This window comes from Sus scrofa, chromosome 1 (genome assembly GCF_054392235.1).
Source record: "Sus scrofa isolate SSC_HxYL_T2T_F1_AM1 chromosome 1, Sscrofa_HxYL_maternal_Yorkshire_Landrace_v2.0, whole genome shotgun sequence".
Classification (NCBI taxonomy): Eukaryota; Metazoa; Chordata; class Mammalia; order Artiodactyla; family Suidae; genus Sus; species Sus scrofa.
In genome coordinates this window covers 35,421,901-35,443,532 of record NC_139383.1, presented here as the reverse complement: position 1 = coordinate 35,443,532, position 21,632 = coordinate 35,421,901, and the positions used below count along the sequence as shown (strand labels likewise).

The following is a 21,632-nucleotide window of genomic DNA, read 5'->3' as shown; positions in this document are numbered from 1 at the left end:
GGGTTCTAAGCATCATGTTATATCATGGTATTTTCACGGACACATTAGGGAAAACATCACTTATAAAAATTGAAGTTATTATATAAATATAAGCAACATCAACTTTGGTGCTATGAAGTGACCATTCATCTTCCTTAGCTATTAAATTCATAAATATGTCATTGTGACAAATCAGATCTGAATATGGTGAGTGAGAAATCTAAGCTAGATAGAAACTTGGTACTCTGTGATATATATATGCAGAAACAATTATTTTATTTGCTTCATCCGTTCATGTATTTAATTTACTGAATACTGAACATTTACTTTATCTCAAGCATTGAGAAGATAAAAATAAAAACAAAAGACATTGATTCAGATACTTTTATAAATGATGGAAAATTATGTTATGTTAAAAATGTCCAGGGAATTCCCATTGTGGCTCAGGGGTCACGAACCCAATTAGTATCCGTGAGGATAAGGGTTTGACCCCTGGCCTTGCTCAGTGGGTTAAGGATCCAGCCTTGCCATGAGCTGTGGCACAAGTTACAGATGTGGCTTGGATCCTGCCTTGCTGTGGTGTAGGCTGGCAGTTGCAGATCTGATGTGCGCCCTAGCCTGGGAACTTTCATATACTACAGGTGCAGCCCTACAAAAAAAAAAAATTCAGTTTATAAATTTCATTTAGTAATATTAGCAATTAGTCCTTTCAGGATTATTACTAGATCCAGGAAAAACTCTGGGCTAGGATCGATTTAAGTAAGTAGTGAGGTTTACGAGTGAAATACATATGTTGCTTTTCAACACTTTCTTCGCTCAAATCTACCACAGGGTAAAAAAGAGAAAAAGAAAGAAAAAAGAAAAAGTTTCAATGAATCAAAAAGATGTCTGTAATCCTTACACTAAATAAAGCTGGAACTCAGCTGTAAGAATGGTCAATGATTTGGCACACTAGAAATAGGAAAGCCTATGTGCCTAAGGAGTTGGAGTCCAATGAAAAGCCAGCTCCTTTTGCTCCACAGGATCCCCAAAAGGTTACGATTGGAGGCATAAGGCCCCTCTGAAGGTGGAAGAGAAGGTAGAGGACAAAACAAGGGGATTATTTAAATGTTTGAAGAGTGGTTAAACCCAGGTCTTCAGCTCTAATTTGGGGAAGACAGGTGACAGTCAACCCCTCCCACTGCTCTCTGTGCAGGAAACAAGACAGGGTTCCAAAATCTGGAAAGTACGCATAGATGTGCAGGGAAGAAGAGTGGGATTAAAAGCAAAGAAGGTTAAGTCTAAATCTACAGGGGAACAGTGAAACCCACAGCAACTTCCCCACTCAGTTACAATAGTTTCATAACCCCAGAAGGTATCAAGAAGAGACTTTTCAGGTAAAATTGAACAAGATTTGGAGAAAAGACTCACAGGACTTGAATTTGGGGGATTCTCTGATGAAAAAAGCTGAGAAAATGAAAGCTAAAATTTATTTTTTAAAAAAAGCTTGTACATAAATAGTGCCTCACTTGTAAATTAAGTTAAAAATATGTCTCACATATAAATATGAACAAATGGCAAATAATCACCAAGCGTTTGAGGAAAAAATATAATAAAAATGAAAGACCAAAACTTAAAAAAAAAAATCCCCAAAGAGGCAGATAAAATTCAAGGAACAGTAGAAAACTTTAAGAAATAGTCAAGTATTCTCAGAGAGATAAGATATTGCATTCTTAAAACAAGAACATGGTAAACAGTATAAAAAAGATGTTAAGAAATAACTCAGAAATTAAAAATATGATAGCTTAAATTAAAAATTCATTAAAACAGTTGGAAAAGCAGTTAAAATTTTTCCCTGAAGGTAAACCAAAGACAAAGTGACATAAAATAGAGGAAAAAATAGTCTTAGATCAGTATGGGCGCTTCAACATGAGATTAGGAGTTACAGAGGAAAGAAGAAAAAAAAAAGCAGTTACAATGAAATTATCAAATAATTTATCCTAGAAATGAAGGACCTAAATTTCCAAGTTGAAAACTCCCTCACAATGAAAGAACAGACATACCAAAAAGCACATTACTGTGAAATTTCACAATACCATGAATATTTCTCAAAGCCCATATAGAAAGGTAGAAATTAAGGGAGTAAAGCTTTCAAAATTCTGAGTTTAATTTTCAACCTGGAATTGTAGAAGTAGCCAAATTCTCAATCTTTTTTTTTTTTTTTTGGCTGTACCCTCAGCATATGGAAGTTCCCAGGGTCAGGTAGGATCCCAGCCATGGCTACGGCAATGCCAGATCCTAAACCTGCTGTGCCACTGCCAGAACTCCAAACTCTCAATCTTATATGAGTGTAAAATAAAGACTTTCCAACATGCAGTTCTTCTAATTAACTGATTAATATCCTCTACATTTTTTTGTAGGAAACAAGTGGGGTATAGGATCCTCAAAACTGGAAGAAAACCAGGAAAGAACAAGCAAGTTCTAGAAATTGTTAGTAAACACAGAAGCAAGTCAAAGGGAAATCACCAGGATGGTTTCAATGAAGATTCCAGGACAGCACTGCTACAGACTAAATATTTGTATTCCCTAGTATTCACATGTTGAAACCGAACTCCCTGTTATGACAGTATTAGTAGGTAGAGTCTTTAGGAGGTGATCAGAATAAGATGAGGTCATGAGGAAGGAGTCTTTGTCAAGGAGCTTAGTGCCTTTATAAAAGTCACTAGCAAGCTTGATTCCCCTCTCTGCTCTCCATTGTGTAAAAATACTATAAATCTGCAATCTGTAACCTGGCATAGTTTCCTCATCAGAATTCGACCAGGCTGGCACCCAAAATTGCAGACTTGCAGCTTCCAGAACAGTAAGCAATACATTTCTGTTGTTTATAAGCCACCCAATTAATGGCTTTTTTCCCATGCTAAGACAAGCACCTATGCATTAGGTCTAGAGAGCCACAAATTCAGATTGGAGCGTAAGATTGGAGAAGGAGGAATGCCTCAGGATTAAAAAAATCATAGAAGAGATAGATCTCCTGACAGGTTGTCTGGAAAATTGCAATGAATGGCTCTTTTTTTTTTTTTTTTTTTTTAAACAAAAACATTTGAAAATACCCCATGACCTAGGAAAGGATTGAAGAAAATTAAGCAATGAAATAGGGTCATTATTACAGAAAAATAGTTATATAGAAATGGAATTATAGGAGTTCCATTAACAAGCTGGACTAGTATCCATGAGGACATGGGTTCGATCCTTGGCCTCACTCAGTGGGTTAAAGATCCGGTGTTGCCGTGAGCTGTGGTGTAGCAAACGCAGCTCGGATCCTGCATTGCTGTGGCTGTGGCGTAGCTGGCAGTTGCAGCTCCAATTCGACCCCTAGCCTGGGAACCTCCATATGCCGCGGGTGTGGCCCTAAAAAGAGAAAAAAGAAAAAGAGAAAAGAAAAGAAATGGAATTACATTTATTAACTACCACTTGATTCATCAATGAACTGTCACAACAATGAAAATACTAGTGTTTAACTATAATTTACCATATACTGAGAGAATAGGGAAAAGGAGAGGAAGTAGGAACATAAGAGCATCAAGCCTTCATCACTACACGTGGAAGTCAGTAGTTACTGCCTCAAGTTGATTAATCGAAAAACAGCAATATCCCTAGATTACTTGGAAATGTGAATGGAAATACAAGAAAGTAGGAGGAAAAATTTAAAGGAGTTACACATCAGAGTAGCAGAATGTGGGGGAAATTTGAGGATGGTTAAGGGCACAAGGTTGTTGATAACTTTATGTCTTTTTACCATTATTTGATATTTTTGACTTTTATAAAATGGAAATTATTTTTTACAATAAATGGAGTTTCAGAATATTAAAAGAGCAATGTACTTTTCTTCTATTCACTTCTTCTATTCATTTGTCATACAATATTTAGATACTACCTTTCTGATACACAGTTCTGCTCATGTGAATTGAGCTTTCTGTTTGTAAATTAACATGTCATAAACTTGAGCAGAAACTTTTCCCCAAATTTTGAAAGGAGCTAAGTTTTTCTCCTAAAATAAAATACAACTTTCCAACGCTTAAAACTTCCACTAGGAGAGAAAAAATTATCAATCATCGATTGATACATCAATACATACTTTCACTAAATCAAGATTCCTGGTTTTTTGAAGGAACTTTAAATAGCTGATTCCATTTTTTAAAATTTTGAAATATTACACATTCCATTTGTTTCACTAATATGAATTTTATCTTCCTTCAAAAGGCGCAAACAGATTTTGCTATGACTACATGAAACCAGTAGTTAGAGGTCCTGGATGGTTATTTATACATCTTTTCCAAAGAGGTAGAGTTTTTTGTTTTTTTTTTTTAAATCATCAAATGTATAGTAAGAGTTAGAGGGGTTTAACCTGTAATGGAAATATGACCAAGAGTTTCCAGGAACAAATATTTCATGTAAACACTTTCTGCAAGAGTTCCTGCTGTGGCTCAGGTGAAAAGAACCTGACTAGTTTCCATGAGGATGGGGTTCGACCCCCGGCCTTGCTCAGTGGGTTAAGGATCTGGTGTTGCCTTGAGCTGTGATGTAGGTCGCAGAAGTGGCTCATATCCTGCATAGCTGTGGTTGTGGTGTGGGCCGGCAGCTATAGCTCTAATTTGACCCCTAGCCTGGGAACTTATATATGCCGCGGATACGGCCCTAAAAAGAAAAAAAACAAACAATACTTTCTGCTACTTTCCTTTTTTATGAAGCCTAAAATTTCCCATTAGTAACATTAAAAACTCGCACTAGAAGTAGGATATCTTCTATTTCGTCTTTTTTCTATTTACTTGCTATGTTCTCTTTGCAGCCAATCAATATTTCATAGCTTCCTATAGTTCTCAATCTTTTTCTTCTTGCTTTTCCCCCTAAGGTTTCTCTAAAATTTCCTATCCCTGACTCAGACCTATTCCTTTTCTTGTCACTTTAGAAAAGGACTCAAGTCATAAGGAGTTTGAACTGTGCCTGACCCTCAAAGCCACTGGAAAGCAACTTAGCAGGCAACACGCCCTTGACTTCAAGGCAAGTTTGAATCTTCAATATAAGAAAGAATGACATAAAACCACAAGACCAAAATTGATACTAAAAAGATCTACATTTTATATTTAGAAGAAAAATGCCTATAACAACAATAATTTTCTAAATTAGTCCTTTTGTGCTGGACACCTATCCTCTATTTCCAAGAAATATTCTGTAGTCAGTACACATACAAAACAGTCTCACATAGTATCTGTTATACAATAAGAACTGTGTTTAAAATAATCCCTAAGAAATTAAAGATCCAAAATAATTAAAATCAAAATTCAATTTTAGCATTATTAAAGAATGGAAATCAGTCTAAAATATCTTGCGAAGGATTTAATTTCAACCAAACACTTTCTTGTGGGACCTTAGTTAGCATAAAAACATATTTAAGTCCATCTAAGCAATTCTGTTACTATCCCCTGCTCTTCTATATTTATATTTAATAAACTGCACCACCTCAACCAATAGATCAACCAGAAGCCTGAGATTCATGTTGACTCCTATGCCTCTTTCAAAAAACCTTCAGATTTTGCTGGTTGTACTTCTTAAATACCCATTAAGAACAGCTGTCCCTCATATATCACTACTGCATTAACCCCCAGTATGTTGCAATAGCCTCCCTACACTTTTCTCACCCTGTTTCTTCAGCTGAAAAAACCTATATTCATTTGCCTTTTGGGTAAATGTTAACCCCTTAATGTATACTTCAAGTCCCTCCATGACTGACTCTACTCACCTATTGCATGTTTCGTTACTGTCTCAACTCCCCTTTTCTCTCCTTTCTCACACCAACTACACTGAATCTATAATCTCTTGTTTACCTCCTTTCCTGAAAGCTGCAACTGCTTTCTCCAATATTGTCCTCTCTTTCTCTGCCTGTTCATCTCCTCTTCACCCTTCAGATCTTAGTTAAATGTCATTTCCTCAGAGAAGGCTTTGTTGATCCCTAATCAAATTCATAAAATGCTGTAACCATCTTGTTTATAAGCTTAGGTTCTGGTCAGGCTTCTTTTGCATCTGTATGACGGGAGATACAAATGGTTTTAGAAAATTAACAAATTCTTAAAATGAGAAAATGCTATCCATTTATTTATGAAAACTGAGGAAAACTTAATTACCAATTTTAATTGTATATTTTGGAAAGCTAATAGAACACTAATATGAAGTCTAAAGTTTTCTGTGACTTCAATTTTTGTCGTATTAAAAATAATCATGCTGTGGCCCCAATTTTTTTTTTTTTTTTTTTTTTTAGCAGACACACAAAAAAATCACTATTCGAATGGAATTCCTTACCTACACCTTCAGTTCAAATGAATTAATTGATTTCTGGTTAAATATTTACATGTAACAAAATTCAACACAGTTCTAAAACCTACCCAAAGGTCATATCGATTTTTTCATACTTTCATAAGTGACCAACAATAGTAATGGAAGCAGAGATAAATAGAATTTGAGATATCCAAGGAGTACTCTTACACCAAACATTTTACATATTGCTTTTTTCCTCAACTGTATTATATACAGTATCCTACAGCAATGCTGGATCCCAGCCACATCTGTGACCTATGCTGTAGCTTGTTTGTGGCAATGCCGGATCCTTAACCCACTGAGTGAGCCCAGGGATTGAACCCACATCCTCATGGATACTAGTCGGATGTTCTTAACCCACTGAGCCACAACAGGAACTCCAACACTTTAATAAAACTTTCTTTTTTTCTGAAAATAACTCCAAGACATAGGCAAAAAGGAGTATCATCATCCTCTTTGTGTAGACAGAATTTAGATGGCTCACCCAAAGCCACCACTTACTGTTATTGACTAGAGTTAGAAGCAAGGAGTTTTTACTGTACTTGCCCCACTTATGTGCCATAATCTTAAAGTCAAGGCATTAATTTCTTTAGGATTATAATGCTCTCTCCAGCCATTTCTCTTTTAAAAGGCAAAAATCTTATGAAGATTATCTATTAAAATACACTTATGTGGGGATAGGGAAAAAGGGAGGGGCAAAATAGGAATACATGATTAAGATATACAAACTACTATACATAAAATAAATAAATGACAAGAATATACTGTTCAGGGAAATATAGCCATTATTTTGCAATAACTTTGAAGGGAGTATACTCTATAAAAATACTGAAACACTATGCTGTACTCCTGAAACTAATGCTATAAATCAACTATATTTTGATAAAAAATTTTAAAACCCATACTTATGTGTGAATTAATTTGTCACATCATTTTCCCTTAAGTCAAAAGGACTCCCAGCTAACAGGAAGATTTGTGAGCAGTAATGAATAGCAAAAAAAAAAAAAATCAGTAAGGGACACATTAATGTAACTTTACATCCTCACCTCTTTGTTGACCACCTCCATACAAGAAAGCCTCTCTCTAACCAATTATTATCTACTCTAAAAAGTAGCTCTCTTCTGACCTTATAAATAAGTAGTGATAAAAATATATAAGTACTTTAATCTGTCTGTACCTGACAATTATAGCATTTTACATTTGGATCGCACCACACAGTTTACAGTACCAGTAAGTGTACATACATTATTCAATTTGATCCTTGCAACATATACATGGTTTGCTTATTTATAGATAGAATTAACTCTCAATGGGCTTAATGGACAAGTCAGGAACAGAGTTCCATTCTTTAGACCTTACAGGCTTTCTCTTCCCCAAACCCCACAATGCTTATGCTCACAGAGCATCATTCTAAGTGGATACTTACATTTCATCACACCTTGAATTTCATAAACAGGCTTGAGAATCAGAGCACCAGAAAAGCCTTTAGGGAATGGATTTGTTAAGTCCCACTTGCTTGAAAAATCTGTAAGTTTCACAGTTCGTGTTCTGTTCTTGGGGATCTTCCATTGGATAATCTCCTTTAGGGTATAAATATGTTCATCTTCACATTCATAGAATTCTCCTTCTTGTGACAAAGGCAAAGTAAATGAGTGATTTTGATGATTCCTTAGCACACCACAGTTCACCAGTATTTCTCCATTGATCTCTTCAACTGAGTTGAGCATGATTTGCTCACCTTGCTTTATGACGAGATTCTCTAGTTTTATATCCTTCTGATGATAGAAGCAAGGATGCCCCAGTCTACTAGGTCCGATATGGATGGTTCTTGTAATTTCGTCCATAGTGAGGTATGGAGTTTTATCAGCCACAATCTTAAAAAGACCTGAGAACAGAATTGTATGAATTGAAGGGAGTCCTTAGAATGAAAGTTCTCATAAGAAAATCACAGCAGGAGAGTGAAAAAACAAGTATAATGTGTTAAAAGTAATGCAAAATTTTAAAGATGAGAGATACTTTTATCCCGAATTCTTTTTAATACTGAATTCCCCTAATTTTAATGTATTGTCTATAGATAATTAATTCATCAGACCCCAGCCACATAAATGGAAACAAGAGGAAAAATACCTTGAAATGGAAAATGCCATGTCTTTTTGGAAATGAAATCTGCACGAAGTACTGGCTATCTCCCAACTACATGTGTGATTTTGAGCAAGGTATTTAATCTCTCAAGACCATGTTTTTATTTGAATTTTTAAAATGAAAGGATATTACTCAGCCATAAAAAAGAATGAGGTAATGCCATTTACAGCAACAGGGATGGACCTAGAAAATATCATACTAAGTGAAGTTAGACAGTGAAAGACAAACATCATATTACTTATATGTGGAATCTTAAAAAAAAAAAAAAAGGATACAATGAAGTTATCTGCAGCACAGAAAGAGACTCACAGACTTTGAAAAGCTTATGGTTACCAAAGGGGACAGGTGGGGGAAATGGGAGGGATGGACTTGGGGTTTGGGATTGGCATATGCCCACTGAGGTATATGGAGTGGTTGGCCAATGGGGACATGTGGTACAACACAGGGAACTCTACCCAGTCTTCTGTGATAAGCTATGTGGGAAAAGAACCTAAAAGAGAATGCATATGTGCATATGTATGACTGAATCACTTTGTTGTACAGCAGAAATTATCACAACCTGGTAAATCAACTATACTTCAATAAAACTTAAGAAAAATGAAAGGATTGAATTAGATCAATGTCTCCATATATATTCCCTGGAAATGCCAAAATTAAAAGATATTCTAGAGTAAAACTCTTCAATGGTCAAATTAACAATTACAAAGCTATTACCTGGAACTAGACAGTTGTGATGGTTGTAAGTGGACCTAATGACAGGAAATCATACTTTAAAATGGTAAATTTGATGTTACGTGCATCTTACCACAGTAAAAACTATACATATTTCCAAGTAATTTAAGACTCAGTAACTTCAGATGCACAGTGACTCAAGAAGGGAATATAACATGCAGAATTTCCCAAAGTTCTTTAATTATAAAACTTCTGGGGAAATGCCCACTAATAAATTACAACACAGTATATCACGATATATTAGTGATCTATTTCAGTGTCCCTGGAAAATGCCAGATTAGGTAGTTGTTCTGGACTGAATACTCTTGATTATATAATCATTCTTTCTTCTTCTTACTTCTCTAATTTTGCCAAAGTTTCACTATTTGAAATTTTTTTCCTCTAATACTTTTAGGATAGTCACTAACACAAAGTTATCATTCCTTTCATAGCTTTTATTCTCTTTACAGATTTTTATATTGGCATGATCAATTCTTCTCTTTGATTATTTTGTCTTTATTTTATGGGCAAATCTATGTAGAACTTTCATTAATTTATTTATTAAATAAATTTTAATAACTTTCAGAGAAAATAAGAACAAGGGAAAATGACTTTCTTAACCCCAAAGTCAATTAAGACGATATTATATAATAGCTTATGCTAAGAAGGCATGTATAAAAGATCTTAATAGAATGATATAGCTTGGAAAAATTATTTATTAATTTAGTCAAAAACGCAGTCTGATTAAATTTATCTACATATCAAGTTATTATTAATGGGTCATAATGTCTTTTATGTGTGTTTTGGGTTATGGTACAAAGATTTATGATGTTACTTTTGTAGTCAATTTTCACTCAAGCAAAATAATAAAGGATTTTGATTATTTTAAAATATAAACCCCAAAAAAGTGTGGGTGATACAATCCTGGCAAAGACTAAGGTAGCATGTGCAATCTGTCCTGAAAACCTTTAGAAATCCAATAGTGATCCACCACATGGTGTGTTGAAGACAGTAATTCACTGTCAAACAGTTACTCTGAAGGAATTTCTTATTTTATTATGCCTTGTAACAGGGAAAATTCAATAAAATAGTATTCTTGAATTCTCCACAGTAACTGAATTTGTGTGAGTCTGTGTATGTGTTTGTGTGTATGTGTGTGTGTGTACATGCATGCACATGTTTAATCTCATTTGTCTTCACAGGAAGATATATTTCTAAGAGTCCACAGTCATTATCAGGTATAAAAAATTCAGCAGTTTTTGGGAAATAAGTTTAAATAATAGCTACCTAGAATCTCATAAATGTAGAGAAACATAGCTTTATTTCTATTCTAGCTATATTGATGACATAAGTCACAGAAGAATTAATTCAGCATCTTCTTTCTTGGGGAATTGGGTTCACCTAAGGTAATAACAGACTCAAAATGTTATGAAGTAGAAAAAGACTGAAACCCTAAGGGCCACCATTATTTTAAGTTAATCACACACTTCAGAGCTGTCTTGTTCGATGTCTCTATTGCAAGAAAAATCTATCTATGAATCTGTGTGTTTTCCCTTAGAAGATGATTAAGAATGCAGTTTAGCATACTAAGTGGCAGAGTAGAGGGGAAAAAAAATTTGATTAAATTATTCCTTTATATATTATTTCAGCCAGCCAGAGTCCCTCCTCATAAACAGCCACTTAATACCATACCACACAAACTAGAGCAAGTATATATATGTGTGTGTGTATGTGCATATACACACACACACACACACATATATGTATGAATAATGTCATATTGGAACTTCAATTTCACAATAAACCAAAGCAGCATAGACCTGATAAGCTTCAAATTCAACCATTTTTTTCTCCATTTTTTTCCCCAAAGAGTATAATAATAGTTTTATACTGGATAAAATATAATTTGTTATTTTCCCAAAACACATTTCAGGAGCTAAGTGATTATTAGAGTGATTACAAAATGAGCCAATAAGTAAATCTTTACAACTTAAGCTAAAAAGTAGAAGGAAAATAGATTAATAGTTTTGATTGGATTGTCACCTATTAAAATGGATATTATTGCTATTTTACTTAGGAGAAATTTTTCATAAGGAGTATGTCAATTGAGAAACAAAAATTAAAAGGAAATGCAATTATATGATCTATTGAAAATCAGCCAATAAGTAAATTCAGTCTTTAAGATCTTGTCCCTCACTCTTAGGCTTTTGGGGAGTTTATATTTTTAACCAATTCTTAATGATCTGCTATCATTACTATTAATAGCAACAATTGATATTTGCTTAAAAATACAAATTTGAATACTTTTTTCATATGCATCATTTATAATCTTTTAAAAACAGTAAAACAAATATTAATACTGGGGGATACAAAAATGGTCATGATTTTCACAGCTGTGGTGTAGAGTCTCAGATCAGACACCCTTTGACATCCAAGTCTCACACCCTTCCCTCCGTACTAGGCTGTCTCCCATATGACTTACAAGGACATTGTTTATGAAAACATGCTTATTCCAGTTCACAAAATATGCACATGGGTCTCACAAGCTGGCCCTCTCTTTAGATTGATCAGCCTTTCTAGAAACTCTAGAATGAGAAGAGTAAGAATAATTTCCTGGTTTACTGTGCAGAACTTAAGCTCAGCAGATCTTTTTCCTACTTTTTTCTCTATCTCATTCATTCTCAAACAGGGAGTAATTTAAAAAATTAAAATTTCCGGAGTTCCCGTCGTTGCTCAGAGGTTAACGAATCCGACTAGGAACCATGAGGTTGCGGGTTTGATCCCTGGCCTTGCTCAGTGGTTTAAGGATCCTGCGTTGCCGTGAGCTGTGTTGTAGGTCACAGACACCTGATCCCGCGTTGCTGTGGCTCTGGCGTAGGCCGGTGACTACAGCTCTGATTAGACCCCTAGCCTGGGAGACTCTATATGCTGCAGGTACGGCCCTGAAAAGACAAAAGACACACACACACACACACAAAAAAAATTTCCACTGTGTTTCATAATACTGTTTATATACACAAGATTGTGAAGCGTTCATAATCTCTTTCTCCTTGTCTAATCTGTGCTTTCACAGTTCCACCCAAATATATTCCCTCCAGCTATGAGATAAAGAAAAACTTAAACTTTATATACTAATTCTCTTATTCCTCTCCTATTATCAAAATTAGGATTATTAAAATGTTAGCAGCTACAATGTGCTGGAAATTTACATGTATGGTAGACTTCAGTTTTTCAAATAATAATATGCGGTCTCTAGAAAATTTTAAAAAAATCACAAATAAGCACAGGAAAGTTTGAACAGATATCATAAATTCTATATCATCATACGGCTCATAAGATATGTAATGGGGATTCTGTATCTCTAAAGATCAAGGGCTTAATCACAGGGTTACACACCACAACCCTTCATTATTATCATAAATCATAAATTGTCCAGCCTTTCATTAGCTAACAGGGAGGGTATGGGGGATGGGTGCAAAAATACCTACAATTTTTTTAAAACAAGATAAGAAAGTGAACTTCACTAATATTTAAGACTTCAGTTAGCACTAGTTGCACCTCTTCATAGGTCAGATGGCCATGTGTCTGGAGGTATTGGTGAGGCCTCGGAGGGAGGCCTGGAAACTACACAGAGTAAAGGGGTTGACAGTGCTGCCCACAAGTTCATGTACTTTCGGTATGCTACAGGTCACCTGGCCATGTGTAAGTGGGTTTTCAGAATATATTATCATAGTTTTTTTTTAAATAGTTTTATTTATTTATTTTCCTACTGTACAGCACAGTGACCCAGTTACACATACATGTATACATTCTTTTTTCTTACATTATCATGCTCCGTCATAAGTGACTAGACATAGTTCTCAGTGCTTAACAGCAGGATCTCATTGCTAATCCACTCCAAAAGCAATAGTTTGTATCCATTAACACGAAGCTCCTGATCCATCCCACTCCCACATTATCATAGTTTTTAAATAAAGTAATTCTCACAAAACGGATACATGGATTCACGTAATTTCTTGCGAAGAAATTGTGTATTGAAAATAAAACATAAACACAAGTGAATAATAAAAAAATGAGAGTTGATGTTTCTACACTCACCCAAGCTTTTCTTTAGCTATATCATGAAATAAAACAATGATACTCTAGTGTAAGAAATTATAAAGAGTGGCTGAATGCTTTTTTAAAGTTATCAAACTGTGGATTCATATCCACTGTCATTGTAAAGAAACTTGCTCTTGAGATACAGGTAACAATACGTCAAATACACACAATTTAAAATAAATTCATATATATTTGAGATGCTAGTCAAAAATTTCTAACGGACTGAGCTATGTGAAGAAGATTTAGAGACAAATCAGATTGCTGCATACTCTTGATCATATGTCTTATCTCTGCCCAGAAAGGGAAAGTATGTCTCACTTATTTTTGTGAGTGTGTGCCTCTGCTTCTTAAAAACGGCTCTTCTACCAACAAATTCCTAGGCATCCTTGTTATTTTGTACTTGTCTATATATGTTTCTCATTTCACATTTTTCTATTGTTTTGTTATATTCCAAAAAGAATTCTTATGTCAGCATATACTACAAAAACTGTCTTCTTCAAGACTGCTCACAATCTAGAGTTTTGACTAGAAATCTAAGCTCAAGTATCTCTATTTAACTTCAGATTCAAACTGGATTCATGAAATACTCTATTAAAGCAAAAAACAAAATTCTTGAGGAAAGTATTGAAGTACATAATAATAACAGTAATAATGTCCAAACTGTGAGAAAATTCTCCAGATTTCTCAAAATTATAGGAGTATTGAACATCATCAACTAATGAGCAATTTAAACAAATTTTGTTTGTTTGTTTTTAGGGCCGCACCCAAGGCATAAGGAGGTTCTCAGGCTAGGGTTAGAATCGGAGCTACAGCTGCCGGCCTACACCACAGCCACAAACAATGCAGGATCCGAGCTGCGTCTGTGACCTATTCCACAGCTCACGGCACCGTCATATCCATAACCCAGGGATCGAACCCACAACCTCATGGTTCCTAGTCAGATTCGTTTCCTCTGTGCCAGGATGGGAACTTCCTGATTCAAACAATTTTGATAGAAGGCCCCAAGAGCAAAAACAAGCAACGTGAGGAAAGTCAAACTTGAGGAGGGGGGATGATATATCTAAGATGGTGACCAAGTGTGTTAAATGTTAGATGCTAAGTGAGATTCCGGAATTCCTATGTTAGACTGTTTTTACATGTATATGGAATCAGAATTGTATATAATAGCTATTAACAGTTTTTAATAGTTCTTTTACTTAGGGGTAAAAAGAATAAATCATAAAACCTTTCAATTCACTAATTTTACCTTGACGGCTCAACCACTGCATGAAAAATAAAATGCCTTATTTCCCCAGTAAGTTCTAACACATTTGAGATGTTTAACAAATATTTACATTAATAATGTTAGATCTTGAAATCAAATGACATTTGGCTTTCTCTCATTCAAGCAATGAAAATTCGTAATAGACCCAGGATAAGGAGAGAGGATGTGAGAAATTCTATGCGTAGACCTTGGCAAGAGCACTGCTCTCTGGACTCAGAATTCTGCAGAGCACTGCCCCTTGGGTTAGGGAAGAAACAGAGGCATCAGGACTGGAAAGAACCCTCACATACCCTAGCTCCCCCACCTAAATCTCTCATCAGGCTTTATTAGAAGGATTGTCAAAATATCACAGTTTACTACTCCTGGCCCTGGGTAACTGTAGGCAATAGAATTTTCAGGGCTAGCAACACAGTACTAACCCAACAGTAAAGTGGATTTGTTAAAAGTATGAATTTTTGATTCAAACATCCTGGATTTAATTCTGGCCTCAGTCCTTTCCCCACTGTGTAAATTTGAGAACTTTAACTCTCAAGGATACAATTTCCTTTTCTGTTAAATGGGAGACATTTTATCATTTACCTCATAAAGCCATTGTGATGATTAAATAAGTCCATACACGCAACATGCTTAGATAGCACTTAACCCATAGCAAGAACCAAAAAAGCAAAATACAAGCAATAATAGTTATTCTTTCTTCTCATTTTCTTTCACTCTGGATAATTCTAAGCCATTGAAGAATGGCTATAATATTAGAGTGATGAATACTAATAGGGCCAAAGAGGACATACTAGATATTTCGGTTTGGATCAAATTAGATGAGATAAAATATATAGAATCTACAATTCAGCATCTGACGCAGCCTGAGTAAAAAAATCCCAACAACCACATGGATTTTTGCCACAGTGTTTGATTATGGAAAAGAGCCTCAGGTGACCTCTTTAAGTGAACTGCCTTTGGGAAAATATTTCCAGGTGGCTTTGAGGAGTTTGTCTGACTCTATGCTTTGATAAATTGCTTAGAATTTAACCACCATAATTTTATGTCCATAACGAGCAGATTATAGGGAGATGTAAGCACATTTTAAATGCAAATATTGTGCTGGTTGTAGTTATTCACAAGGTATACATTATACACAGTTGCTGAAGTTCCCCTGAACAAAAGAAGCAGAAAAATGCCAAGGCATTTTTGAAAATGTGTTTTATTCATGGCTCTGAAAGTAGTTGAAGCCAATTGAGGGAGGAGTAAACCCTCCTTCTATTTTAATGATTTTAATTTTGCTAATGGAATGTTAGTGGAAAGAGTTTGGGAGCCATGTGGTGCTGATTGTGTTGTTCGGTATTGATGTTGCTTGCAAATTAAATGTACCTAAGTAGCCACCTGTTTATGCTTATGATTATGTAAAGACCCATATGTTTCCCTCTCTACACAGGGGAGGTAAATATTGAAAAAATTGTTCTGGTGTGAAGGGTGAAAACAGCAGCAATTCTTCTGTAACTGTCAACATATGCTGTGGTGTTTCCTTTAATGTTCTGCTTTGTCTGACATATTTGCTGATTTTTACCATGCAGTGTTCAAAAAAATCTGTTACCCATGGTTATACAAAACAATTAAAAATCCGTTTACATTAAATTCAAATTAGGAAGAGATATAATTTTCCAATGTAACCATAAGTTTTAAATGGATTTCAGAGCTTATGATTTAAATAGATTTTGATTTGCACAATAAAGAAAACCAAACTTCTTTTTTTCTAAATTTGCCAGCATATAAAAAGGAACATTTTCTTCCTAAGTACATCTTTTGATTCCATATTACTAGGCAACAACAACAACAACAAAAAAATGAACTCAAACAACATAAATTTGAAAATCCCACCTAAAATCAGCAATGACACTTTGGCAAGCCCACCATTCCCACTAGATTGGATTTGTAAAACAGTTGGGTGAACCTCATACACAAGATCTAAGCCTGGTACCTAGTTAGAAGAGCTCATGAGTAGCTTTGAGATAAGCCTGGGTAGAACATTGGGAGATCTGGTTCAGGCTAACACTTTTGGAACTAGTTCAGATTACTCAGAGATTGGCCCCACAGTAGTGCACAGGAAAGATCAGAGAGATGGACTTGCTCTTGTTGATCGCTTTAAACACTGCAGATAAACGATTTGGAATTTCAGATGGTTTATATCTTTTTGAGAAGGGCTTAAATGTCAACTGTCTAGCAACCTAGGCATGACAGTGTCTGACATCCCAATAAAATATTTGCAAAGAGACACAGAATATGTTAGAAAAGATGAAAATTTGTATCATCAAAAACTAAGCATAATAGACTAACTTCCCCAGAAAGTCAGAAGAACCTATTTTCATAATAAGAAAGATAGAGCTGAATAAGAACATTAGAGGCCTAATCACACTAGATCTCATGAAACAGAGAAGCCTCTCTAAAGTTTTTTAAAGGTAATAAGGGAATAACAATATTTAGCAATCATTGATACTTATTAAATAAATGAAAAGAGATGATCATTGAGTACTATATCATTGATCATTGATCAAATAAGTACTCAATGATCATCTCTTTTCATTTATTTAATTCTTGGAAGAATTTTACTAGATAAATAGTATTAATATTTCCTAACCTTATAGACAAAGGTATTAATAAACTCATACACTAAAATACATCAAAGAGGTCACCTAGTCTTTCATAATTTTGGTATTTCTTTCAAAATTTTGGTATTTCTTTCAATCTTGACATGTACATAGAGATAGAAATGTTTTAACAACTATACCACTTATATTCATTTGGATTCTACTTGTTTCATTTAACATTAAACAATGATTAAACTTCATGTTTTAAAATATTTTTGATAAATATTATGTTTAATATGTTCAAATACATTATTTCTCTCTGGTTTTTCATTAAATTTATAATATGAAAGTTCTTTCAAATACAAATATAAAATAGTTTTACTTAAAATGTAACTTTTTCCATCTACCTCAAATTTCTTTTGCTATGTGGTATAAAATTGATAATCCAATTTCATCTATTGTTTCTTAAATTGACAATTATACAATAATAATTTACTAAAAGCCTTCCTTTAATCCCAGATGTGCAGCACTGACTTTTCCAGATAAAAAGTAATACTCTATACTAAGATCTGTTTCATAGCTGTAAACAAATGCTTAAGTTCTATGGTACTAAAGTCAAATTCAAAGTATTGCTCTGATGCTTCTACAAAAACCAGTAATGCTATTATTAATTTATTAAGCTTATCATTTTCTATAAAGGAAATATAGGGTAATTCATATAACTTTGTAATATATTTTGATATTGGTAGGACAAATATTCCTTCATTGTTCTGTTTTTTAAATATTTGCTTGAATATTTTCACTTCATTATTCTCCCAAATGAACTTTAGAATAATTTTCTCAAGAGCCAACATAATAATTATAATATGGGAATTATGCTTGTCATTGTGTTAATCTCAAATAGATTCATGTGCAACTGATACCTGTACAATATTCAGTTTTCTCATTCAAGCACTTAAATTTGTATTTTTGTTTACTTTTAATAAATAGGTAAGCTTTTATATTATTTTATTTTATGTTATTTTAAGCAAATAATAAATGAGTTGAAGTCTTCTAATATTCTTTATATTAGGTATGAAGATAATAAGCCTAGATGTTCTATGCATTTTACATTGTTATCTTCAAACAGATTACCCTTCAATATTTTAAATGGTTATAAAAAGAAAGTCATGTCTATATATACATGTATTCTATATATAAAATTTGTATATGTACATGATTTATTAATATGCTTTATACATATTTTCTTATTTTTAATATATTTTTATTCTGTCATCTTATTAGACTCACTTATTTTTTAAAATTTTATTTCTATTTCTATTGAAGTATAGTTGATTTACAATGTTGTGTTCATTTCTGCTGTACAGAAAAATCATTCAGCTATATATACATACATATATATATACACATTACTTTTTCAATATTCTCTTCTAATTACAGTTTTTCATAGGACACTGACTACAGCTCTCTGTGCTGTATAGTAGGACCTTATGGTTTATCTCCTCCATGTATAAGAGCTTATGTCTGCTCACCCCAGCCTCCCACTCCACCCCTCTCTGAACCCCCTCTCCCTTGGCAACCACAAGTCTGTTTTCCTTGTCTGTAGGCTCACTTATCAATTTTAACAAATTAAAATCTTTTTTTATTTGATTCTACCTTTTTTTTTTCTAGGTAATCTTACTGCAAATAATGATTACCACCTTATTTCTAAATCTTTCTACTTCATTTGTTTCTGGCCATATTTACTAACTCAAAATTCCATGATGACGTTAATTAAATAAGAGTAACAAAAAAAAAAAAGGAGTTCCTGTCATGGCTCAGGGGTTAATGAATCTGACTAGGAACCATGAGGTTGCGGGTTTGATCCCTGGTCTTGCTCAGTGGGTTAAGGATCCGGCGTTGCCGTGAGCTGTGGTGTAGGTCTCAGACATGGCTCGGATCCCGCGTTGCTGTGGCTCTGGCCTAGGCTGGTGGCTACCGCTCTGATTCGACCCCTAGACTGGGAACATCCACATGTGGCGGGTGCAGCACTGGAGAAAGACAAAAAACAAACAAACGAACAAAAAAAACACTCATATGAGAACAAGTCTTTTTTTTTATATATATATATAATTTCATTATTTTCCCACTGTACAGCAAGGGGGTCAGGTTATCCTTACATGTATACATTGCAATTACAGTTTTTCCCCCACCCTTTCTTCTGTTGCAACATGAGTATCTAGACAAAGTTCTCAATGCTATTCAGCAGGATCTCCTTGTAAATCTATTCTAGGTTGTGACTGATAAGCCCAAGCTCCTGATCCCTCCCACTCCCTCCCCCTCCCATCAGGCAGCCACAAGTCTCTTCTCCAAGTCCATGATTTTCTTTTCTGAGGAGATGTTCATTTGTGCTGGATATTAGATTCCAGTTATAAGGAGAAAAGGGAACCCTCCTGCACTGTTGGTGGGAATGTAAACTGGTACAGCCACTGTGGAGAACAGTTTGGAGATACCTTAGAAATCTATACATAGAATTTCCATATGACCCGCAATCCCACTCTTGGGCATCTATCCGGACAAAACTCTACTTAAAAGAGACACATGCACCCGCATGTTCATTAGAACAAGTCTTTTGTATGGTTTACTGGGCTTTCCTACTTGGTGCCTATACATGACTCCAAAGTGCTGCTGACAGTGTGAGTGTCTGTCGCCTTCTGCGTCAGGCCTTGTCATTCTTTAAGATTCTGTAGGTTTTTAAACTCATGTTTCTAACAACAACAACAAAAACACAAAAAAACCTACACAGAGATACTAAAAGCCATTAAATTGTATGCTTAAAACAGCTGAATTTTAGGCTATGTAAATTACACCTCAATAAAGCTGTTAATTAAAAAAAAACGGGAGTGAGGAGGGATGGACAGTTAGGTAGTAGCTTCAAAAAAGCAGTTCAACTGGCCCTCTCATTAGTTCCTGTGGAATATAAATTAGTAGTCTCTCCAGAATGTGATTTGGCAATATGCATCAAAAAACAACTTTTTGAAAACATTTTTACTTTTGATGTTATAATTTTATGTATATGAAATTGTTATAATAATCAGAAGTGCAGACAAAACATCAGTTAAATGGCTGCTTATTATAGCATAAATTGCATAAATGACCATGTTTGGAAGGGATTTATTAATTATGGTAAGGCATATGAGGGTCTATTACAGAGAAAATAAAAATTATGTTTTGAAGACTAATGACATAGGCAAGTCCTCAGAAATAGGTTCATTTTTCAATATATTAAAATATGTGTCTATATGTGTACGTGTATGGTGTACTAGGAAAAAATGCAAAGAAATGTACCAAATATTAATGCTAAGAGCTCTGGTGATGAGATTATAGGGAGCTTTAATTTACTTTATTACATTTTCTTCCATTTTCTAATTTTCTACAATACATATGCGGCATTTGTAAAGCTGGGAAAAATCAATACATTATATAACTTTAAAAAGTTGTGTTCCTTATGTCCATACAAAAATCTGCACATGAATTTTTATAGCAGCTTTATTTATGGTTGCCAAAACTTTGAAGAATCCAAGATGTCCTTCATTTGGTTAGTGAATAAACTGTGGTACATGCAGACAATGGAATATTATTCAATGCTAAAGAGAAATAAGCTATAAAGCCATAAAAAGACATAGAGGAACATTAAATGCATATTACTAGGTGACAGAAGCCAATCTGAAAAGGCTACATAGTCCATTACTCCAACTTCATGACATTTTGGAAAAGGCAAAACTATGGAAACAGTAAAAAGATCAGTGGTTACCAGGGATTGTGGGAGGAGAGAGGATGAATAGACCGATCACAGAGGATTGTTAGGGCAGTGAAAATACTCTGTATGATACCCAATGGTGGATACACGTCATTTATTTAAACCTCTAGGACATACAATACCAAGAGTAAACCATAATGTAAGCCACGAACTTGAATGATTATGTGTCAAGGAAGGTTCATCAATTGTAACAAGTGTACCACTCTGGTAGGGGATGCTGACAATGGAGGAGACTATGCATATATAGAGGCAGGGTGTATATGGGAAATCTTTGCACTTCATACCAATACAGCTGTGAAAACCTAAAACTGCTCTAAAAAACAAAGTCTGTTAAAATTTTTTTGTGTTCCAATGGGAGAACCTCTAAATCTTGGATATGTAATTATGCGTAAATACAGTAATGTGCTTTACCAATGTCCACTTCAGGAAATGAAGACCTGAGTAGACAAATTTGGTTAGACAATCTGGTTCTTCTCATGAAAGTCTCTTCATGGAGATACTGCTAAAGCAACACCATAAAGAGCTTTGGAGGAATTGTGCCTGAGAGAGAAGGAAATGGTAAGAGCAAAAAGTGGTTAGATAGATTTTCAGAAGATGTGCATAAAATATTAATACTATGAAAATTTATAGAACAGTGGCATTTGTAGAAAAGCTTATTTTACTTTTTTTTTTTCTTTTTAGGGCTGCATCTGCAGCACATGGGAGTTCC

At 34.5% G+C, this 21,632-nt stretch overlaps 1 protein-coding gene across 5 annotated transcripts in view; it reads right to left on the bottom strand.

Annotated features, from left to right (window-relative positions):
* THEMIS (thymocyte selection associated) overlaps positions 1–21,632 on the bottom strand; it is a 225,843-nt gene that overhangs the window by 110,488 nt on the left and 93,723 nt on the right. For 3 of the 5 annotated variants that reach the window (XM_084956926.1, XM_084956918.1, XM_084956915.1), the window contains one exon: positions 7,754–8,212. In XM_084956926.1, coding sequence (XP_084813052.1) covers positions 7,754–8,212 — 459 coding nt within the window. Of the gene's footprint in view, positions 1–5,755; positions 6,037–7,753; positions 8,213–21,632 lie in introns of those variants that run through there. The other 2 variants (XM_084956929.1, XM_084956932.1) reach the window with 2 other exon arrangements.